The 24,410-nt window shown below is 41.5% G+C and overlaps 1 protein-coding gene across 1 annotated transcript in view; it reads left to right on the forward strand.

Annotated features, from left to right (window-relative positions):
* Nucleotides 1-24,410, forward strand: part of ATP8B4 (ATPase phospholipid transporting 8B4 (putative)) — a 211,505-nt gene that overhangs the window by 167,128 nt on the left and 19,967 nt on the right. The window contains exons 22-27 of the mRNA XM_044979577.1: nt 1,617-1,781; nt 3,066-3,177; nt 4,385-4,490; nt 11,294-11,441; nt 13,636-13,819; nt 21,941-22,164. Of these exons, the coding sequence (XP_044835512.1) occupies nt 1,617-1,781; nt 3,066-3,177; nt 4,385-4,490; nt 11,294-11,441; nt 13,636-13,819; nt 21,941-22,164 (939 nt within the window). The remainder of the gene's footprint in view (nt 1-1,616; nt 1,782-3,065; nt 3,178-4,384; nt 4,491-11,293; nt 11,442-13,635; nt 13,820-21,940; nt 22,165-24,410) is intronic.

A 24,410-nucleotide genomic window follows, 5' to 3' on the forward strand; every position in this document is an offset into this window, starting at 1 on the left:
TTTGGCTTTCTTTTAATGTTTTCCAGAAGGCCAACATGTTTTTTATGAAAGCAAGGCTGGAATCGTACACATCTGATCTTTGCAGTTGCTCAAATGCAAAGACCTTGAATTTTTCATACTTGCCTAGTAAAGTTAAGGGAATACGTACTTATATATTGACGTATTATGTTTTTTTTCACATCATTCTAATTTCCCCTTTCCATTATATTAATTTAATTCCAAAGCCTCATTGTTTTTTCAAGCCATTAAATTCTGAGTTTTATAATTCCTGTTTATATATTAATTGTAATAGCTGTATAATAGAAGAGGGGATGTTCAAATATTCATTGAAGATGAAAAAATGTTGTTAGTGAAGCATTGTAAACCATTTGATTTGTTGAGATGAGCTGCAGGGTCAAAGACAGTTCCTGAAATGTTTTTGGTTTTTAACAGTAAAATTGCTCATGATAGTTGTTTGAGTTTGAAAAAAGTCAGTCATTGAAAGTCTAAGATATAAAGGGGGGAATATATTTTGGATAATAAAGGTATCTAACATGCAGTGCAATCTGTAAGAATGTGTACATTTTGAATAACATCACATATGCAATCATTTTTATATTAAAGAAATAACAGGTTGTCTGTGGGATTCTGCATGAGCCCAGGAGTCTGCACCAGGCAATCCTGATGCAGGATCAGAATCTATATTAATTAGCATGAGCTACCAACATATCAGATGATATTATGTTTTCACCACTTTTAAGTGTTGGGGTGTCAGCTTTACATCTGTTTCTCTCTATGATTAGGTTGAAGGGCCTAACCTGTTAACGTGTATATACATATCTGTGTGTATTGACCAGTGGTTTCAAATTTGGATGCTGATTATCAGAGATGTGGTGCAGCCACAGCTCCCATTCACTCTAAAGCCTTTATTGTCAGCATAACAGATAGGTTGCACCTTCGGCCATCATACCATGTCATAGAACTATTGGGATTCACATACTGCTTGAGACATTTCTACTCCTATTATCTGGTCCAGCTCCTTACAGTTCTTCCACTGATTCCATCCTAGATACATGGGTATTATGCTTTTAAGATGATGGATTAGTGATAATGTTCACAATGAAATTATTATTTGTTGTTTATATGTGGTAGCACCAGAAGTGTGCTAAGTATTTTAGTTAATTGTGCTAGAGTAGTCTGGGTACGTTAGCTGCCTTTCAAGGTTAAAACTTTCATCTGTTTCACACCTAGGTACCAATTCACATTCAGCTCTGTCTGACTGCAACATTTCGCTTATTAACATTGATCGATTTTTAGGTTCTTGTTAGAATATTTGTGTTTATATAGAAGTTGCCACAAATCATTCAAGTTATTTTTTTAAAGAACAAAATCTAGCTATAAGGAGAAAATGTGCCCACAACCTTACCTCAAAGTAAAAGAAACCTGAGGAGTTTAAATCCCCCAGAAACAAGGTTTATGAGAATTTAATTTCAGTGCTATCTTAGAGTACCCTTGCTTATTGACTCCATAATCAAGAAAGATGTGAACAGAGTGGGAAATTAATATAATGTGGTTATGACTAATTTAGTTCACATTGTTCCGATAGATACTGCTCATCTTTTATTTTTATGTGACAGGAGTTTGCTGGAGAAGGCCATCGGACCTTAGCCCTTGCATACAAAAACTTGACTGAAGAGCACTTTAAAGAGTGGTTTAAAATACTTCAGGAGGCAAACACTTCACTTGATAGCAGGAATGAACATCTTGCTGCAGCATATGAAGAGATTGAAAAAGACATGATGGTATATTCTGAGAGATGTAGCACAGGAAAAGCATATTTGCAAAGTGATGCTGTGTTATAGACTGATACTTTTATATGCTCTTACGTTCCTGATGGTGTGCTACAAGCAAGACTGCTATAGTCTTTATATATGTTCACATTCAGTCAATGCCCCTCTTTGTTTAGAAGGATGCTAATGAATGTCTAGGCCAGTTGTGGTTAGGCTTTAAGATATTCAAGGCAACCATTGAGGGGATTCTTTCCCATGGTTAACTGACTCGTTTTAAATACAAATTAGCCTGATTTTATTTTAAATTTAAGAAAGCAGCCATTTTCTTTCCCCTAAAACTCTCATCAAGTCACATGCAAGTTCCATTTCAGAAAAGACCATCCAGGCTGCTTTGTAATCAGAAAGCCAACTTTCAATATGTAATATATACAATTAAAACAATAGAATTTTTTAAAACTTACTCTTGCCTTTACTCTATAAGTGATGGTGACTCCCTTCCTCTGACCACTCAGATAGCTCTTCCTCTCCCAGGCCTGCTCTTTCCAATTCCTCTCTCTGTAAAGGCCAAAACCTACTCTTGGATGTGCACTTACAACTCCCATTGTAGTCAATGTGAGTTGATTATATATATCTGAGGGCCATATTTGGCCCTGCTTCTGAACCCGCAGCTGAGTTTTCCCAATTCCTTTGAAATTCTGCACTCTTTGTTGCCTTGACTGAATATTGATATTTCAGCTTCTGGTCTCTGCAGATTACGTTAAAGAGGCAACACATAAACTACAATTCACATTATGTCCCATTGTGGCATTATACCCATGCAAGGGAACTGTAGTTTCATCCTTGTTTTTTCCCCATAAGGATGCCTTTGGCTGAGACTAATATGGAGATACAGTCATATTAAAAGAGCTGACACAGAAACTACAACCTAGAAAATAATGATTCTAGATCTGCTGCTGCCAGCCTGTTGGACAAGAAAAGAGCTTGAGGGATCCTCAAAACCAGGGGATCCCCAGCCAAGATTGCCATGAAATTATGTATTATGTATTTCTTGATGCGAATTAAACTGTAGATTGCCTTTGAGACTTGGGGAAATTTCCATTGTTCTCAGTGAAAGCTGTGAATGTAGATCAAGGGTAGTATATTGTATTAAAGTTTGACTTGACTTGATGTTATCTATGTGTAGACGTTTAAAACTATGTAGTTTATCCTGTTTATATTTCCCAGATCTCTTAGTTTAACTAAGTGAATTTGCAAAGTTTGTAAAAAGTCACTTAAATGTTCTGCTTCCTTACAAAGTTACTAGGTGCTACTGCTATAGAAGACAAGTTACAAGAAGGAGTTACAGAAACAATTGCCAGTTTATCACTAGCTAACATTAAGATCTGGGTTCTAACAGGAGACAAGCAAGGTAATTCATTAATGCCGTCTAATTTTGGGAGTAAGTGGGTGGGGTGGGGTGATAGAAAACCCTAAATGCAGTGAGATGTCTACAGTTCCATTGCATGGAGTGCAGGGAGCACATTTCCTTGAACATTATTATTATTTAACATTTATAAATTATTAATAAAGCACAGCTCTGGGGTTTGATGCACATTAAGGCAGAGCAATGAGGGTAACATTGAGTTGTGCATGGGCATGCGGGGAGGACAGCAGAGGTGTGACTGTTGGATCTTGTGGTGAACATCCTCCATCCTGGCAGAGGAGAGCATCTCCAGCAAAGTATACTATAGCCGATGGCCTTGGGGGCAGGATTCTCTCCACATGACCCTAGTATTTGTTTGGGCAGTGTGCAGGATCCTGGATGGGGGTCATGTATGGAACAGTGAACACAAATAGTGTCTTGTAAAACCATCTAAAAAGTTCCACCAATTGTTTTGGTATTTGTGGATTGAGATTCAGCAGCATAGTATGGATAATATTTTCAGTATCAAGCATGATTTTGGGTCCTAAATTCTTTGGATATGGCACTTGCCACAGGTGCACAGTGGAGAGAAAAAAGCTCTCAAATGGCACATGTGTATTTGAGCATTTTAATCTCAAAAACAAGCTCTACAAAAATATAGTTAAATAGCATTTACAGTTTTTTTCTAATGATGACCCTATAGAGCTTTAATCTCTCCGTTTTTTTCTAGTGCACAAGGGTGACTGTCTATGGGTTACTCCTTGTATGGAAGGCAGTGTGATATAGCAGATAGGGCACTGTATTAGGAGTTAGGATACTTGGGTTCTAATCCCTGCTTTTTTCCACTGATCATCCGTTTGACCTTGGGCACGTTTTTTTTTCTGTGCCTCAATTTCCCTTCCCCGCTATGTCTGGCTGGTCTGTTTAGAAACTCCTTCGGTGTTTCAGTATGTGTTTGAACAGTGTCTAGAACAATAGGGCTTTGATCTCAGTTGGACTCTGAGTACTACTTCACTATAAATAATAACCATAAAATATAGCTCAGAGGAAGGTGCATTTTTAGTAATACATTTAAAGCAAGCCCAGTAATTATGTTAGAGAATTACTCTCATTATGATAGTACTGCACTCTCAATATGCTCTGTTGACATTACAAAATAAATAAGTAATGATTTTAACTACAACCATCCTAAACTGACAGTATTGTCTCTCAGAAACTGCCGTGAACATTGGTTATTCCTGCCACATGCTCACTGACACCATGAATGAGATTTTCATAGTGGCTGGTCACACGGTAACGGAAGTGCGTGAAGAACTCAGGTAAAAAAACATTTAAAATACATTGTCTTATTTTCTTCCTTGCACACAAAATACTCCAATTATCAGGGGGTAGCCGTGTTAGTCTGTATCCACAAAAACAACAAGGAGTCCGGTGGCACCTTAAAGACTAACGGATTTATCCCAAATAAATCCGTTAGTCTTTAAGGTGCCACCGGACTCCTTGTTGTTACTCCAATTAGTTGTTACTCCCTATGATGCTACAAACCTTTCCTTAAGATTCCATCTGTTAAAGTTCTGTCAGCTGGCATAAAAGTGTGGCAACTTGCTTGTCTGAAGGCAACAAACCAGTGACTTGAGGCCACTGCTCCAGACTGCAAACTAGAATACTTGTTGCCTCCCACTCTGCATGGGTGATAGGGTCCTTGCATATGCATAGTCATGAGTTCTGTAGCCGTGACTCACTCCCACTGCTGCCTTCCATATCACTTTATGCTTAAGTGTGGAGCGGTTAGAACAAATGCCATTATCACTTCATCTGGAAGAGGAAATGTCAGCAGTTTCTCTAGATTAGGCCCTGTAATATTAATTTGGAGAATAATTACTGTTAGAAATAGTGCCGACGTGGGCATAGATCTCAACCTCTGTTTCATTCTCTCTCACACACACATTTATCTCCTGTCTCAGTGTGGTCGCTGGGACTTCTTGAATGATGCACGTAGCTGGCATTATGATTTTCATTGTTGGAAATTTATGCAAATTTCCTTCCTTGAAATAGACTAAATTATTACCACTCACAGCACAGTTGGGAAATACACAGACAATATGCCAACATAAATTACATAATACCATCCTGGCCCTTTCAGTTCTTACTCTTCTGCAGGAGGAGAGCCTTTCCTTTTCTCTTTTCTTTTTTTTAATACAGAAACAAGTTGCACGTGTATTTAAGGATTGGTCAGTAGCACTGGAAGCACGCATGGTACCAAACTTTCTACAGTGTTTTATTATAATTTTACTAGAATATGGAAAATGCATTACAGACAGCAGCATCCTTCCACCTTTTCCAGACAGTGTACTGAATAGATGTGTTTAAAGATCTGTAGGCCTTGCCTTTCTCTCCCTTCTAGTTTTCCTCAGTGAAGTTGAGTTTTGTTCCTTCTCAGTTCTCTTCTTTGTGTCTCTTTTGCATTTCTATGTATTTTTTTTCTACTTGCACTAGAGGCAAACATAGCAATTTCTAATTTTTTCTGTAATTACCATGGACATAAAATTCTTGCCTATTTTGGGTATCAGACAAACAAGGCATCCGTTTACCTAATTATCCCTTGGTATTTAAGCACCAGCCAAGTGGTTTGGGCATTTCAGTCCCAACCTATTCCTATAACTAATATATCTTCAATCTGAATAATGGGAAACTACATAATACAACTGTTTAAGTAAACAAACACTTTTTTTAGCCTTTTGTGATTTGTGTATTTTGTTAAGCATTATACTTTAGATATGGCCTTTATTCAATGAAAATGAGTTATGTTAACATGGGTTCTATTTTTGCATAAACTATTTATGTAGGAATCAATCTGGGTATGAATTGTCAAGCTTGGCGCAGGGGTCGGGGGTGAAAATCACTCATAAAGCATTAGGCCAGGGTTCAAGCAAGAAAGCAGTGTGGGAACCAAATATGGACATGGTGAAACAGAGTAAATGATTCTTCCTTTTTAAAAAAATCTTGGAAACATGGAAGATAGGCAGAAATGAGGTACAAATGTGTACCATGGTTTGCATAGTCAAAAGATTGTCAAAGAGTTGAGTGATGTAGTTGCATTGTGCAATATAAATAACTACATATCCATATAAGCAGCAAAGAATCCTGTGGCACCTTATAGACTAACAGACGTTTTGCAGCATGAGCTTTCGTGGGTGAATGCCCACTTCGTCGGATGCAAGAGTGGAAATTTCCAGGGGCAGGTAAATATAAGCAAGCAAGAAGCAAGCTAGAGATAACGAGGTTAGATCAATCAGGGAGGATGAGGCCCTGTTCTAGCAGTTGAGGTGTGAAAACCAAGGGAGGAGAAACTGGTTTTCACATCTCAACTGCTAGAACAGGGCCTCATCCTCCCTGATTGATCTAACCTCGTTATCTCCAGCTTGCTTCTTGCTTGCTTATATTTACCTGCCCCTGGAAATTTCCACTCTTGCATCCGACGAAGTGGGCATTCACCCACGAAAGCTCATGCTGCAAAACGTCTGTTAGTCTATAAGGTGCCACAGGATTCTTTGCTGCTTTTACAGAACCAGACTAACACGGCTACCTCTCTGATACTACATATCCATATGTGATTCCAGTTATCAAATGGTGTAGAAGAAAAGCTTTAGTTGGCAAAAGGCAATGCTGCCCTTGGATATGTGAATCCATATGAATTCCACCATGTGTCTGAGAGCATCACTGAATACAAGTAAATTCTGGCTTGCATTTTACCCTGTTGGGAATAGGCTACTGATGAAGGAAAGCAGAAATTGAGTCAGTAGTACAGACTGGAAAAGAACTTAATTAAACAGGAAACCCACAAATACTCATATTTGTTTCTGAGAAAGACATCTAGAAAGTCTGCATGCACAGTATATTGTGTCACTGAAGCTAAAATATATGTTTAGAGAATGGAGAGAATTATCTATATAAACTTTCTAATAGAACAAGTGGCCATCGCCTCCAACTTTTAACTCTTTATGTAGGTAGTGGGTATTTCCTGATTTGATGTTCTGAAACAAACTGTCTGATTCTTCCAAGCCAAAGGAACTTAAGAGTTTTAAAATTTCTCCCTCCACTGAAGTTTTTAATACTGAATTTATGATATTACAGTCATTTCCATGGCTATATATAGTGATTTTGTAAACACTGTGGTTTGATTTCAGTGCGGGATCCAATAGAAAATGATGCTTAGATCGAAGTTAGTGTTAAGACACATCTTCAGTAAGACAGAAAATGGGTAACAAAATACATTATTTAATAAGTATATTTTCTGAATTCAAGTTTGTGGCAGTATACAAATTTTTCTTCCCCCCGAGGACTTTTTATTAGTGTCTTCTTTAGTACCACTTCCTCTTCTCTCACAACATGCATAATTATCTATTGTTTCATTCTGGTGTCATCTTTTATTTCCTGTGTAAAGCACCTTGACTTTACCCTTATCGTGATTTTGGGGTGGAATGCACTGGTTGTCTCTGTGCCATTTCCAGATCAACCACCAGGTGGCCTTCAAAGAACAAAGAAGACACCCTTTCCCAGGAGACCAACTGCATCACTGCTGTGGCACTCCTGGTCTCCATTGCATAATAGACATGTTGTTCTGGAATTAGGCATATAGCACCATGATATCCTGCAAATACAGACTAGATTTGGGTATTTTAAATAAAAGTATGCTATCTTTTACTGTAGACGTAAATAAATAAGAAAATCCTGGACTCTGGTGAGCAGCATATTTATTTTGGTATTTTATGCAGAAGTTGCCTCTTGTTTAGAAAACAACTTATTCACTGAACCAATAATTGAAACTTTTTTCAAAAAATGAACATAGATTTATAAAACATGTGTCATAGTAAACATTGTGATCTGAGCCACAAAGCTCAGATCAGTATTCTGATCTGAACTTCTTAAAAGTTTAAGGGTCTGTTCAGACCAGATTCTTGTAGAGCAACTGTGTATTATTTTTCTAAATCTAAAAAGACAAGCGAATATTAAAAATAAAATAAATTTGAAAAATATTCAAAGCTAAATAGTAAACCATAGTTCATGAAAGGAAAAAATAAAGTGTGGGGGGTGGACAAAATATCAGATTTAGACATTTGACATATCACTGTTCAATAGCAACTGTCTATAATACCTTGGTCAATAATATGAGAATTCAAATTTATGAAAAAGTCATACATTACTATATAGAACCCAGAAGAGAGATTATTTTCAAAATTCTGGTAATTAGAAGATTTTTAGATAATCCATATCAAAAGTCTCCACTTTAAATTCCTCTTCCTCTTCACATGCCTAAAAGGATTTTTTTGTCATAATATAAAAGCCTGATCCTGCAAAAACTTCAGCATGTATATAATTTTATGCCTGTGAGTAACTGCTGATGAAGTCAATGGTAGCGTTCATATGCACAAAGCTACACACATGGTGAGGTCTTTGCAGGATCAGGGCCTGTTAAATGTAATTGCAGGCCCTTATGTCACAGCATATTTCATATGCAAAGTCATAATCTAAGGAAAATATATTGAAATATATGCCATGGTTTCAGGGCTATCTGCACCTCTCTCTCTTTTCTAGTCTCAGAGTGCGCCCTTTCAGATGTTAGTGTGTGTCTCGCACCCTTAGACTGTGCTATGGGGTATGGTACACTGAGGATCAACTGTACTTACCCAACAGACAGGGCTGGCTCCAGGCACCAGTCCAGCAAGCAGATGCTTGGGGCGGCCAACGGAGAGGGGTGACATGTCCGGCTCTTCAGCGGCAATTCGGCGGTGGGTCCCTCACTCTGAATTGCCGCCAAAGACTGAAGCGGCGGCGGTAGAGCTGCCGCCCAAGTGGTGCCGCAGATAGAGATCGTGGCTCTTTTTTTGCTGCTTGGGGTGGCAAAAACCCTGGAGCCGGCCCTGCCTCAGATCTGACTGGGTTTGACACCAGCTCATCTCTTCAGGAGTTTGTAGCCACTGGTATTCAGTGACAAAACAGCCTTCTTAAATATTGCTTATTTTAAGAGTAGGAACAAAGCATTGAGAGAAAAAGGATTTTAAAACAACAAACAGTTCATACATGTGTCTGTATTCCCTAAAGCCCTACCATCCAGTGATAGTTGCCTAGATGGGCCTAACGTCTTCGGACATCTGAGAAGGTTCCTGTGCCAGTCTGGTTTCCTTGAATAGCTCCCCAACAAGTACCTCCTCTTTGGAGAGAGAGAGTCCTTTATAATCCATTTCCTTTGTTATTGCCAGGCTTTAGCTCTTCTGGACAAGACCAGTTTGGTAGGCTCAACCGGAGGTGCAGCCAGACTCCGCAGAACCTATAGCTCTGCCACTATGCTGTAACAGCCCTCACATATTAGATGAGGGGTGGCCTATATTGACCTATTCTTCCCTTCCTGCTTGTTTTTCCTTATGGTCTTCTACTACACTAAATCAGTGTATTTATACAATAAAGTATGCAGGTCAACATACAGCATTTATAAATTATTACAGAGTAGTCCCACATCTGTCACAATATATACAGTGTTGTGTTAGCCCTGTTGGTCCCAGGATATTAGAGGGACAAAGTGAGTAAGATAGTATCTTTTATTGGACCAACTTCTGACAGTGAGGGAGAGAAGCGTTTGAGCTCACAGAGAGCTCTTATTTTCCGTGAAGAAGAGCACTATGGAAGCACAGAAGCTTGTCCCTCTCATCAGCAGAAAATGGTCCAGTAAGGTATTACCTCACCCACAATATTGCATGCATACAAAATTTCCAGAAAGTGAAAGTAATTAACCTCCAGAAAAAATCTCAAATGAAGCAATTGTATGATAATTTTATGAAAAACCAAGAGGAGTTTGCAATAAAAGGACCGTGGGCAAAATTTAAATCTAGGACCATGACAATGAACATAGCCTACAACTAAAAGGGGAGCCTAATCTGTACAAAGACACTCCAGTGACATCAGGGAGCTGTAAAGGCTTCACCCTATGGATAGCTGTAGTAGCAGGTGGTGCCACTCCCAGAGGCCAATTGGAGAGCTTGGCAGAGCCCAGGTGAGGGTTTGGTTCAACTGGTCATAGGGTTATAGACTAGATTTATTAACTTACAATCCAAATTTTCACAACATTCCAATGTGTTGTTTTTTGGCTATCTCTGCTTATGACATGGAGTTGCTAAAAAAAGTTTACTTCTATAAATGGACTTGTACTGTAATTTGTTAAAGGTCTCAGTTTACGCTATTCTGAAATTGTATATTTTTTTTGTTTTACAAAATAAAATAAATACGTTGCCCAGAATTCCTGGAAAAAGAGTTTCTCCTCGTTCTTTGCTCCTGTAAATGTAACTACAGCATTTTCTGTGCCAAACTCATCTTTCCTTTAAGCCTGGAAAATCTTAATACCAAATTAGTGATAAATCACTCCGGTCAAACTCAGATCAAGATTGCTATTTAAGTTCTAAGTTATTTAAAAGCAGCAAAGAGTCTTTTGGCACCTTATAGACTAACAGATGTGTTGGAGCATGAGCTTTCGTGGGTGAATACCCACTTCGTCGGATGCATGTCTAAGTTATCTAAAAACACTCAAGAATATTGTCTTACCTTCGTACCTACACCACCTACTTCCTTAGATTTTAAACACACTACAGCAGTGGTTCACAGACTAGGGCCGCCGCTTGTTCGGGGAAAGCCCCTGGCAGGCCGGGCTGGTTTGTTTACCTGCTGCATCCGCATGTTTGCCTGATCGCAGCTCCCAGTTGCTGCGGTTCGCTGCTTCAGGCCAATGGGAGCTGCAGGAAGCGGCACGGTCCAAGGGATGTACTGGTCGCCACTTCCCACAGCCCCCATTGGCCTGGAGCAGCGAACTGTGGCCACTGGGAGCTGTGATCGGCTGAACCTGTGGACGCGGCAGGTAAACAAACTGGCCTGGCCCGCCAGAGGCTTTCCCTGAACAAGCGGCGGCTCTAGTTTGAGAACCACTGCACTATGGTATCTTCATCATGTAAAAGAAATATCCTTCTTGCCTACTGAAATTTGCTCTTATGTAATATTAATTACAGCAGAACTGAAATTAGCTCTAAATCATTGTCTGATTAAAATTAATAATAATATATTCCTTTTTTCTTTTAAGGAAAGCGAAAGAACATTTCTTTGGACAAAGCAAAGACCTTTCCAATGGTCATGTATTTTGTGAAAAAATGCAGGAATCAAAGCAGGGCTCAGTCTTGGAAGAAACTGTCACTGGTGATTATGCATTAGTCATAAATGGACATAGTCTGGTAAGTCAGTTTTTTCAGGTTTTGTCCTTTCCTTCCCAACCCAAATAATGTCTGTTTTGTTTTCTAACGATGACGGATTTCTCTCCAAACTCTAAAACTGTTTCATAAGAAAGCTAAAAACAAAGGCTGACATAATTGCAAGAAACAATTAAAAATTACGTCTTAACTTTTGGATGTGTATGGAAGAGAAATCGAATGAGTAACTCTATACAGCTTTTTTTAATAACTGCCAGAGTGGAGAAGGCCCCATAGTAAGAACTAGTTCACACTATCTTATCCCTTCTTAACTAGACGTAGACCACTGCTATTGTTGTTTAAGTACTTGTGTGAGGGGAATATCACAAATCAATGCCAATTAATTAAGTGAATGCAATTAGGCAGATGTAATGCTGTTATTTTTTCCTGATGTTTGTTGTTTGAGAGCACAACCTGACCTTAAAATAATTACTGCACCAAATTAATGTCATTAAGATATCTCCAGTGGGTTTTCTAAATATCAGCATCTTACAGGGATGCCAAAACAATTTGCTTTGATTAGGAAATCTGGTTCTTGTCATAACAGAATAAACTTACATTACTTTAATGTAGTTCAGGTTCAAAATCTTGAACAAGTTCAAAACGATCTTCTGACTCTCTAACTTAAGAGAGTTAAAAGCGCAGGCTTCACTTTTGAGAAATTAGCTGCTCATGAAGATACATGATAATCTTTGTACATTCATATATTTTGATCTTTATTTTCTTTTTTAAAATTGGGAATAAGAATGGCTCTGCCTTCAGACAGTTTCTTAATAGAAAAAGAAGTAGTAAATGGGAATATTGTTTAAGCTTTTCCATAAGATCCACAGCCATTTAAGGTAGTTCTAAATATGCATGGCTCTCTCCAGCTGCATTCCAGCCATAAGAATGTGTTGCTTTGTACACTGTGAAAGTTATGGAAAATTGCAGATCTCTACTCTAGGACAGATTATCCTCTCCAGCAGAAAGGTCATGTAGTCTGCAGAAACTATTTCTCTCCTATACCCAGATTTGTGGTTTCAATATCATCTCAGAACTGTTCGGCAGCCTATGTCAAGAGATTAGAATAAGACACTAGCTTGGTTGTGAACACCTCCAGCAAGCACCATTACTGGGATTAAGTGGCACCCTCATTGGCAGTCTCATCAGAGAGTCAAAGGAGTGGGAAGAGCAATGGATATTTGCTGGTTTTGGCAGAGTTTAAAATTAGAATTGGGAAAGAAGATAAAAGTTTCTAGTTACCCTTTTTGTTTGGAGATATCTAAAAGACAACCAGCTCATGCCTCAGCCCTTTCCCATGAGCCTTTTCAAAGATCTGGAAAAGCACTATCTTTTCCCCATTCCTTGGGGAATCCCCCCCTCCCACCCCCACAATCTTCATAATATCTAAACCAGTGACCTGAAGTTTTTCCTCTCCCATGATTTTGAAGAGATCCCTGTCCTTTTCTTGCCTGGGGCTTTCAAAAGGTTTTCTCTCCCTCCTACAGTTTAATGGAAAAATTGTCACACAGGAAATGAAACCGCACAATATATGTCAAAATGGGAACATTTTATGCATTTTTCCAGTGACCCTGCTCACATGCCACATACAGTTGGACTAGCTATATGTCAATCCAAAGGAGAGAGGCAGACCACAGAGTTGGGCCAGACTTTATTTAATGATAGTTGCCAGCATTTTACTGTGTCTGAATTGTGAAGAGGCTCCATGGGTGCTGAACCACAAAGATACATTGAGTATCTGCAACTAAACACTTGCAGCAGAGCAGATGATTCACTGGATTAGGCAATTTTAAATTCTCATAAAGTTAGCTGGAAAGTCAAGTGCTGGACTGAAATAATTGTAATTATCCAATTTTAGCTTATTTCTTCCCTCTTTGTTAATATTGTATTGAATGTGTAATTAAATCTAGTATTTTACAACAAAATGTAGCTTCGCTCGCGTTGTGTGTTAGGATTATATGCATACACTTATGAGACTGATTTATTGTATTTATTGGAGATGTGTGGTATCTTCCACTAAAGGCTTCAGCTGTTTAAAATTTTTTTTTGAAATTATTTTATTTAAAAGTGATGTATCCTATTTATTATATGCAAAGAATTCTCATTTCCTACCCATCACATCTTCTATTGATTATAGCTACAGAACCAGTACTCTGATAGGGAATACTTTGTATTGCAGGCTCATGCACTTGAGGCTGATCTGGAGAATGAATTTGTGGAAGTTGCCTGCATGTGTAAAACTGTGATTTGTTGTCGAGTGACTCCCTTACAAAAAGCACAAGTGGTAGAGCTGGTTAAGAAGCACAGGAAGGCAGTCACCTTGGCCATCGGAGATGGAGCCAATGACATTAGCATGATCAAAAGTAAGAGGAAATTGTGTCATAATATTTAGTTAAAAGCATAAATAGAAATGCCAATAACATGCTATTTGCCTATCAATGAATTCATATTTCTTCTTCGAGTGGTGTCCCTGTGGGTGCTCCACTCTAGGTGTTGCTGCGTCTCTGTGCCAGAGATCGGAGATTTCTCGCAGCAGTACTTGGTCGGGGGAAGGGCGCACACAGGAGTCATCTCATGCAGCTGTTGTTTCCTCCTGTGGCGCACGCACCCCTGACCGTCCCCTCAGTCCCTTCTCAACCGTCCTCGGCTGCAGACGGAGCTCCACGGCAGTGCTTTCTTTGATACTTTCTGAAAGAAAAAAATGTTACATAGGAACTTCTTATTAGTCTATGCTTAGTTACATTGTTAGTTAGTCTTAGTCTATACATAGTTACATAATTTTGTTAGTTCCTCTTAGAGGTTTTTCTTCCAAAAAAAAGAAGAAAGAAGACTTTTTCTCTACTTAACTCCCCCTTTCGGAACAGTTTCTACAGTTTACCATTACAATTAACTCCCACCCTTATCTCTTGAGAGGCAGGAGAGGCTTAACTGCTGTCATGTCGGGCTCAACAGGATTTTAAAAGTGTGACTCCTGCCGTGAACCGATCCCAGTCTCTGACGGCCACACATCCTGCTTTCACTGTCTGGGAGAAACTCATATCTCCCAGAAATGCTTAAACTGCACCAACTTAACAACAAGGGCAAGAAGTGACAGGGATTTCCACTTGAAAATGTTCCTGCTGGAGAAATCCCTCCAACCTCCGCAAGAGATGTCCTCTGGGGAGTCTCATAAACCGAGATCCCTGAGCTCTGATAAGGCTCCGACTTCCAAAACTCAGGAAGCGAGCCTTGACCTCTCCAGCAAGGGTCTCTCAGAAAAAGAGAGCTTCCCCAGCGAGGTCTTTACCCTCAGTGCTCCACTCATCCAGAGTGAGCACTTGTGAGGCACCGGACTCCTCCGACTCTGTCCCTCAGCGGACCCCTGCTGAGCCCCAACGTGCAGCACCGGAGTTGAGACATCAAGTCTCCTCCATGGCACTGACTACCCCGATGCAGAGTGTGGCACAGGCAGCAGTGCCGCAATCAATGTTGCCGCCACTGGCACCGACCCAAGACTTGATGCCAGGTAATAAGCCAAACCCAGCACTGGTCAGCACTCCCAATGGTCGACCACAACCCCAAGGCGGGACCAGCGCAACTCCTGCATACTGAGGATATAGCAGCTTCTTCAGCACCGCAGTCACCAGGGCCAGCTCCAGGCACCAGCGAACCAAGCAGGTGCTTGGGGCGGCCAATGGAAAGGGGGGCGGCACATCTGGGTCTTCGGCGGCAATTTGGTGGCGGGTCCCTCAGTCCCTCTCCTCCTCTTCAAGCTGCCACCGAACTGCCGCTGAAGAGGAAGAGGGGGGTGAAGGACCCGCCGCCGAATTGCCGCAGAAGAATAAAGCGGCGCGATCGAGCTGCCGCCGAAGTGCCACCAATCAGCTTTTTTTTTCCGCTTCACCGCTTGGAGCAGCAAAAAAGCTGGAGCCGGCCCTGGCAGTCACCACTGCTCGTCACTGAACACTCCCCAAGCTACATAGCATGGTACCATCCTTCATCTCCTGCACCACTCTCCATACATAGTGGCGAGGAAGGAGACATGCAGGACAACCACTTCTCCTCTCAACGTTCATCCCCATCACAGAAGAGACCTACATGGAATGCTGTGAAGCCTAAGCCTCATCCTTCCGAGCATTCACAGCCCTGGTATGCACAGCACTGGCCTTATCCATTACCACCTTACCCCATGCAATGGCCACAATGGGGTCCTTGGCCCACATACCAGAATCCCTATTCTGGTCCCCCTTCCCCAGCAACAAGAGGTTCCAGAATACACCTATCATTACCACACAGCGAAACCTCTGACCCCAAGACAGAGATAGAAGAGGAAGAGATACTATCACAGACAGATTCACCACCTGCCCCACACTCATCTTCCACACCAGATGAAGCGGTGATGCCATCTACCCCAATAGCACCAGATGACAGTTCCAAGAACTCTTCAAAAGAGTAGCAAACAGCCAAGAAATTGCCTTACATGAGGTGCAGGAGAAACAACATAAGTTGTTTAAAAATCTTACAACCGGCATCATCGACCAAGATTGCCCTCCCCATGGAGGAGGCTATAATGGATCCTGTGGAGGTAATATGGCAAACACCGGCATCGACACCACCCACTAACAAAAGAGCTGACAGAAAATACTTTGTTCCAGACAAAGCCTGCTCTCTGTTAGTAGAGGCTGCTAATCAGTGCAGTAAACAGCCTCATTTCCACTCCTCACTGCAAGATAAAGAACACAAGAGACTGGACCTCTTTGGGTGGAAAGTTTACTCGTCAGCCACCCTTCTGCTCAGAGTTGCCAAATTACAACTACTCTAACTGTAATAAAATGCAAGAGCTTGTGGAGGACCTCCCTGAGCATAAATGTCCTCAACTCAATGCCATTATCAACTTCTTCTTATAAGCATTTGATAAATAACATACTGCTGAATCCACCTTAATTGGGATACCCAAGTGGCTCACCTTTCATTCTGATTAAGGAGAATTTCTGACTAACGAGGTGGTGCACTTTTTGCTTGTATCTGAAATGGTTCTCAGATTGCTTTGTTTTCTTCACATTTAACTTGCTGGTTCTCTGAAGAAATAAAGATGTTATAGGTCTGTCACTTACAAAAGAAACAACACCACACAGAACAAGAAGTTATTTTTACCCAGATTGAGCTAAAATTGAACTATCAAATTCAGGGCCTTCCAGCATCCTAGCAGTCCTATATTATTTCCATCCTTAAAGGGGTTAATTTTCATCAGTGTTTCAAAGAGCCTAGAGAGAGATTGTTAAAACACTTCTGCTTTATAATGAAAATAATAATTGGAGCTATACCTATCTCCTAGAATTGGAAGGGACCTTGAAAGCTCATTGAGTCCAGCCCCCCCCCCTCACTAGCAGGACCAAGTACTGATTTTTGCCCCAGATGGCCCTCTCAAGGATGGAGCTCACAACCTTAAGTTTAGCAGGCCAATGCTCAAACCACTGAGCTATCCCTCCCCCCTAACAAACAAGCACTGGCAGAGACCAAGGATTTTTGAAAGGTGTCAAAGCACCATCAGCCTCTGAACATTACAAAGACATAGTATCTCTATTTGAGTACCACTACTCACAGGGCCAGCTCTAGGCACCAGCAAAACAAGCAGGTGCTTGGGGTGGCACATTTCCAGGAAGCGTCATTTTGGCCATCCTTTTTTTTTTTAAACTCACTTCCTTCCCTCTCACAACCCTGCAGCAAAAAAATTTCAGGACCAGACTTCAAAGAGAAACTGCTGAGCTTCAGTTCATCTGCAAATTTGACACCACCAGCTCGGGATTAAACAAAGACTGTGAATGGCTTGCCAACTACAAAACCAGTTTCTCCTCTGTTGGTTTTCACACCTCAGTTACTAGAAGAGGGTCTCATCCTCCCTGATTGAACTAACCTCGTTATCTCTAGCCTGCTTCTTGTTTGCTTATATATACCTGCCCCTGGAAACTTCCACTACATGCAGCCGACGAAGTGGGTATTCACCCACAAAAGCTCATGCTCCAAAATGTCTGTTAGTCTATAAGGTGCCACAAGACTCTTTGCTGCTTTAACCCTGCAGAAGTGGAGCCATGGATCAGCTGTGGATCCAGCATGGGAGCTGAGAACCCACAGGACCCTGGGAGCTGTAGTTCCTTGCCTAGCTCCCTGCCTATTGAGCCAGCCCTGGAGCAGGGAAAGAACTACATTTCCCAGCAATCCCTTGGCAGCTATCAACAGGAAAGGGAGGGGTAGGGAGTGAGGTAGCTGAGCCATGCTGTGAGTTGAAAGTGGTGGCACTGTGAATGGGGAACACGTGTGCCCAAGGAGTAGAAGGCTTTGCCCCAGATGTCCCCTTCAGAAGACTTCCCCAGACTGCCTTAGGAATACTGGTGTGACCTCACCTTGCAGCCCACAAAGAAGGAATTGGGTGGACTAAATAGACAGTGCCCCTCTCTATCTGAAGCCTAGCAAGGGAGGTACGTGGATCCCATTAGAATTTAAAATGAAAAGTAAGGAAGGGGAGGCTCTGCTAGGGGACTTTGGCAGCTTTAGATACAGTACCAGGCACGTAGGAGGATTTCCACTTCTGAGCCATTGAAGCAGAAATTTACTTTTCTTTTCCAAATTTAGCTAATATTCAGAAAGGGAATCTAGCACCTGCCTTCCAGATTTGAACACCCTCAAAATTCAGGAGTGCTCAAGCTCAATTTGGGCAGCTGTTACTTCATTTCTCCCAAATCAAATATACTGATCCACTGTAACTTGCTGTAGAAAAAGTAAGATAAGAAATGAAGAAGCAAGAAATGCTTCCTAGTGGTTTTTAGGACTGGAATTGCTATTTTCAACAGCTATTGCCCTTTTAGTTTTATTTGTTTAAAAGGAAGACAGTGATATTGCATTGGCAAATTCCCCATAGAAACAAAGGGTACGTATACACTACGGGACTATTCCGAATTTGCATAAACCGGTTTTGTAAAACAGATTTTATAAAATCGAGTGCGCGCGGCCACACTAAACACATTAAATCGGTGGTGTGCGTCCACGGTTCGAGACTAGTGTTGATTTCTGGAGCGTTGCACTGTGGGTAGCTATTCCGTAGCTATCCCATAGTTCCCGCAGCCTCCCCCGCCCCTTGGAACTTCCGGGTTGAGATCCCAGTGCCTGATGGGGCAAAAATCATTGTCGCGGGTGGTTCTGGGTAAATGTCGTCAGTCACTCCTTCCTCTGGGAAAGCAACGGCAGACAAGCATTTCGCGGCTTTTTTCCCTGGATTGCCCTGACAGATGCCATAGCATGGCAATCATTGAGCCTGTTTTGCCTTTTGTGACTGTCACCGTATGTGTAATAGATGCTGCTCACAGAGGCGATTCAGCAGCGCTACACAGAAGCATGCTTTTGCTTTTGCATGATAGCAGAGATGGTTACTAGCCATACTGCACCATCTACCATACCATAAATTGGTAATAAGATGGTCATGGTTACCAGTCCTTTTGCACTGTGCCATTTGCTGCTGTCATAAGTGCCCCTGGCCGATCAGCCAGGGGCGCAAAAGCCAAAATTGGGAATGACTCCCTGAGTCAATCCCTCCTTTTTGGTATCTAAAAATAGAATCAGTCCTGCCTAGAATATGGGCAAGTGTACTAGAGAACCACTGTATCATAGAGCCAGAGAGCACAGCTGCTCTGTGTCAGATCCCACAGAAATTATGAGCTGTATGCTATTCACAGGGGGTGCTCCTGCAACAACCCCACCTGTTGATTCCGTTCTTCCCCCAGCCTTCCTGGGCTACCATAGCATTGCACCCCCACTTGTGTGATGAATTAATAAAGAATGCAGGAATAAGACACAGTGACTTGTTAGTGAGAAATGAGTGGAAGGCAGCTTCCAGCTGCTATGATAGTCCAGACAGGACAGTAAGGAGTGTGGAGAAGAGGAGCCCAGCATCCCTCTGCTAGTCCAGGGGCAATTGAATCTTTTCTTTACACATGAAGGGTGGGGGCTGATGGAGCTCAGCCCCCTGTTGCTATTATGAGGATGGTTACCAGCCATACTGCACCATCTACAAGGAAAAATTAGGGCCAGGCATGGTTACCAGCCCTTTTGCACTGCCCCATGTGCCAATAGACTGATGACGAGGACGGGTATCAGTCGTATTGCACCATCAGCCACCCATGGCGGGGGGGGGAGTGAGGATGTTAGTGTTGACGGCTGCAGCATCGCGTCTATCTGCAGCATTCAGTAAAGATAGGGTGACATGTAAAAGAGTCAAGAGAGGATTGTTTTCCCTCTCACTTCTGGGGGTGGGTGGGGGGGGGGTGCGTAAATTGCCGAGCTATGCCCTGACCCACCGCGGACACGGTGTTTGACCCTAGAAGCATTTGGAGCTCAGCCAAGAATGCAAATGCTTTTCGGAGACTGCAGGAACTGTGGGATAGCTTGAGTCCTCCAGTCCATGAGCGTCCATTTGATTCTTTGGCTTTCCGTTACGCTTGTCACGCAGCAGTGCGCTGAGCCCCTGCTATGGCGTCTGTCTGGAGATTTTAAAAAAATGATTTTGAATTTTGTCTTCTGTAACGGAGCGCTGATAGAACAGATTTGCCTGCCCTTACAGCGATCACGTCCGCATGGTCCATGCGGGAGCTTTCTTTATTTTGATTTTTAACTGCATCGCCACACGTGCTGATCGGAGCTCCATTATTCAAAAGGAAATATTCAAAAGTTCAAAAGTTCACGGGGCTTTTCCTGTCTACCTGGCCACTGCATCCGAGTTCAGATTGCTGTCCAGAGCGGTCAGTGGTGCACTGTGGGATACCGCCCGGAGGCCAATACCGTCGATCTGCGGCCACACTAACCCTAATCCGATATGGTAATACCGATACTAGCGCTACTCCTCTCGTTAGGGAGGAGTACAGAAACCGGTTTAAAGAGCCATTAAAATCGATATAAGGTGCCTCCTAGTGTGGACGGTTGTGGCGTTAAATCGGTTTTATGCTCCTAAAACCGATTTAAACCCCTAGTGTAGACCAGGCTAAAGAGTGGAACAAAAGAATAATAAAGGCACCTCAACTTTTCCTAATTTATGGAGGACAGTCTTATAATATGCATCCAGATATCCTCCAGTCACACAAGCTGAAAATTGTTCTACTTTACTGCAGTTCTGTAACCATATGAGAACCAATCCTGTCTGTGTTCTGTGCATATCCAAAATTCCTGCTGAATGACCCGCCCTGGTAGCGAGTTACCAGTGACCCAGGGCTGGGACAGCAGGAGGGTGCAGGTTGGGGGGGTGGGGAGCCCAGGGCTGGGGTGGCAGGGGAGTGTCGGGGGGAGCCCAGGGCTGGGGTCGGGGGCAGCCAAACATTTTTTTTGCTTGGGGCGGCAAAAAACCTAGAGCTGGCCCTGACTACTCATATGTTGGCATCCCAATTAAGTTGAATTCCTTGGTAGTATAGCTTGGCTATCCTGGGAAGTATCCCAACTGAATTGCATGCTGATTAAGTGGAGGGTGCAGTACAGCCATAAAGAAACATCTTATATTTTACAATATTTGCATAGCAGAATACAGTTCACAAGTACAGCATTAGTAACTACTCTAAATTCTTTTATTGTAGTGTCAGTTACTTGGAAGATGTTTTGTATATTAAAATATGCTACTGTGCAAGCAGGTTGTACAGTAAACATATTGTCTTTGTAATTCATTGATGGGCAGCCCTTACAATAAAATAGTAAGATGCCTTACATAGGTACTAATGTACTGTGTTGGTTGCTTAAAATATCTCATCTGCTTGCTGACTGTCACTCAATCCTGCCATTGTATAGAACCCTACATTCCAATGGCATTTCTTCAAGCAGATGAATGGTGGGATTGGGCCCCACCTTATATTCAGAAAAAATATGGCCCATTAGACTGAAATTGAATGGTTTGAGGCCAGTCTGAGTATAGGGGTGGTGAACAGTTAGTGGACTACTGCCATATCTCAATCTTAAGTTGGGTTTTTAAAAACTAAATTTTATTTATTTTAAAAGTTTTCCACGTTAGCTTCAATAACAACATGGCCCTCCTCCAATTCACCTATTTTGGCAAAGAATGGGCAAAATAAATATTTTTTCTTCCAGAGAGAAGGAAGGAAGAGGGGTTGAAAGAGGAAGAGAGAGTTATGGGGGCTTTAAAAATAATCATAACAAAAATTATTCTATATTAAAGAGGTGGCTAACGCTTCCCAAGATGCTGAGGGTGAGAGGCAGGAGTGCATGATTCAGTATAATAGTAACGATAATGCTAACTTAATGGGTGTTCCCAGTTGATCTGATAACTTCTCTGCTTTCTACCTCATGGTTTCAGTAGCCCAGGATATTGTTATTAGATGGTAAGGCAGGGATCACCTTAAAACTGACATCTACTTCTGTCTCAGTAAACAAAATGCTCGCTGTGATAGTTTAGCAAATGAATGCGTCTTTTTCAAATACTTAGTAGAGACACATTTCTGCTTCTTTTTTACTTACAGGTGCCCACATAGGCATTGGCATCAGTGGTGAAGAAGGAATGCAAGCAGTCCTGGCCAGCGATTACTCCTTTGCCCAGTTCAGATACCTTAAGCGGCTCCTGCTTGTTCATGGCAGGTGGTCCTATTTCAGAATGTGCAAGTTCTTGTGTTATTTCTTCTACAAAAACTTTTCCTTCACTCTGGTGCATTTCTGGTTTGGCTTCTTCTGTGGCTTCTCAGCTCAGGTTAGTTTTTGGGAGTTAAGTTGATAAACCAACAAAACAATGTTGTGTATGTTTAATGTACCCACCTGTGAAAAGGGGTGTTTTTTTAGTTATTGGATAATTAGAAGTCAGAAAATTTAACTGAACAATCCAAATGTTTGAGTGAAAATCATTTGGAAGTTAATTAAAATCATATTAGTCCTTATTTTCTTTTTAAAAAATTAATCTGATTGTAATTATTATACTTAATGATTTCCTTCATTTCCTCCAAATTGTTGAGACATTTCGTGATTTCATTTGTTAGGCCAGGCTGCCTTATGCTTAAAGGAAAAAAGAGAACCATATGTCCTAATCCAGTAAATAGTTTCTTTAGGGCTGAATCCCGAGGTTTGATTGTGTGGTTGTCAGGAGTGCTTAAATCTATAAATTCTGCAGGTCACATAAGTGGGCTCCATGCCAAGCCAACTGATCCTGACTGAGCTCTAGCCAAAGTGTAAGGTAACATAAAGGTGTCTTGCAAAGCTGCTTGGGACATGGGGAACTCCTTGTGTCCTTCAGCAAATCCTGCTTTTCCTATTTCCTCACGCTTGACCTGCAGAAGTTACTGAAAGCCCCAGGCCTTCAATAAACACCAACCAGCTGCTGTCAGCGAGGGAGACCAGGAGTAGAGTCCCTGTATTTATTTGTTTATTTTAATTATATTCTTGGGCAATCAGGAGAGGTTATTGTGGGTGATTGTTTCTCACCTTCAAGTTGAAGTGGGGGACATGGGTCTTCAGTCCAGTGGGCCCTCAATCTCATGTGTCCTGGCTGATCATTTCAGATTTGTTAGATAGCAATAGTGAATTAGACAAGTGAGGCCCCTTTAAGTTTCTCCAGCTTCCTTTCTGTCATCGGGAAGAACCAGCCCTTTCCCAAACTCCCTTGTCCAGAGGTAGGGAGGCACTACATATACACAGTATCCTCCAGATGAAAAGTGTCATCTATACTAGTCAATGTTCAGTTCTGAATAAGAAAAAAACCAAACCCTTTATTCTTGTTTGAATTTGAATGCATAGTCACATATTTATTGAATGCTTGTTTGTATATATGAATATTTACTTAACATCCTGGGGATTTTGATCTGGGTCTCTCTCTTTTGGGAAAGAGTAAAGGGTAATAACTGGGGCTGCACTGTGAATCTGTATTTTGGAGGACCACATTATAGTGAGATGTTGCTGAAAGCATAGCAAGGGGCTCTCTCAAAATTTTTTACCTCAGTTGGAGATACATGCAACATTCCATGGGTTAATACTCTTCCTCCACTGCCATCCCCTGAAGAAGTGCATACCCTCCTGCTCAAATCCATCAGTCCTTCCACTCCCGTTCCTCTTGACACACTGTACTTCCCCCTAGCATCTCCAAAAGCCTTTACTAGGTAGCTCTCCATAGCAGGCAGCTGTGCCTCACAGCAACAGTGTTGGTGTCAACAGATCATTTTGTGATCTTTGGCTTATTGGGTGATTATTCAGATGGGCAGTGAGATCTCCTCTGTTGGTTCACTGGTGGGTCAACTGAGAAATTAGTAGGTAACCCTTTGGTTATTGAGCTGGGAAAGCCTCCTAGCAGGCAAAGAGGGTGGCATTGGGGAAGTGGGTGATGTCAGGAAACGGATGTACTCAGGAAGGGTACTGGCTCTTCAAACTCAATACTGGGGCCGAGGAGAGACATGGGCTGCAGCAGCAGTGCCATTGTCTGTAGATGCATGCAGTGGCAACCTGGGAAGGTGATCCATTCCTAAGGTCTGCTGTCATGATTTCAGAAAAGAGAAGGTCAGGAATTGTGTGAAACCATGAATAATGGTAGAAATATTTTAAATGTCTGAGCCTTGGGAAACAACATTTGTATTTCTGGGGAAGGAGTGACATTTCATAATTACAGGAATTAAACATAAAATTTGGTATGATTTATAGAGCTACATAGTGTTGGAAAGCTTTTATTGAACACTAGAACATCAATAGTCTTTTCATGACTATTTGACATTTTGGCTCATCTTTATAAACTTAATAGATGCAAGAAAGAATTTTCTCAGCAGTATAAACTATACATCTTAATTTTGTTTTTACATAATCTGGTGTAAAGGCTTAAGGTTTTCTAGCCATTCTGATTGATTCAAAATAGGGGACAAATTTCCATGACTATGTTTTGAATAATAGACTTATTAACTCTGCATATTCTCTCAACCCACTGTACTTTGTGAATGCACCAAAAATACATAACGTTGAAAA

This window comes from Mauremys mutica, chromosome 11 (genome assembly GCF_020497125.1).
Source record: "Mauremys mutica isolate MM-2020 ecotype Southern chromosome 11, ASM2049712v1, whole genome shotgun sequence".
Taxonomy (NCBI): domain Eukaryota; kingdom Metazoa; phylum Chordata; order Testudines; family Geoemydidae; genus Mauremys; species Mauremys mutica.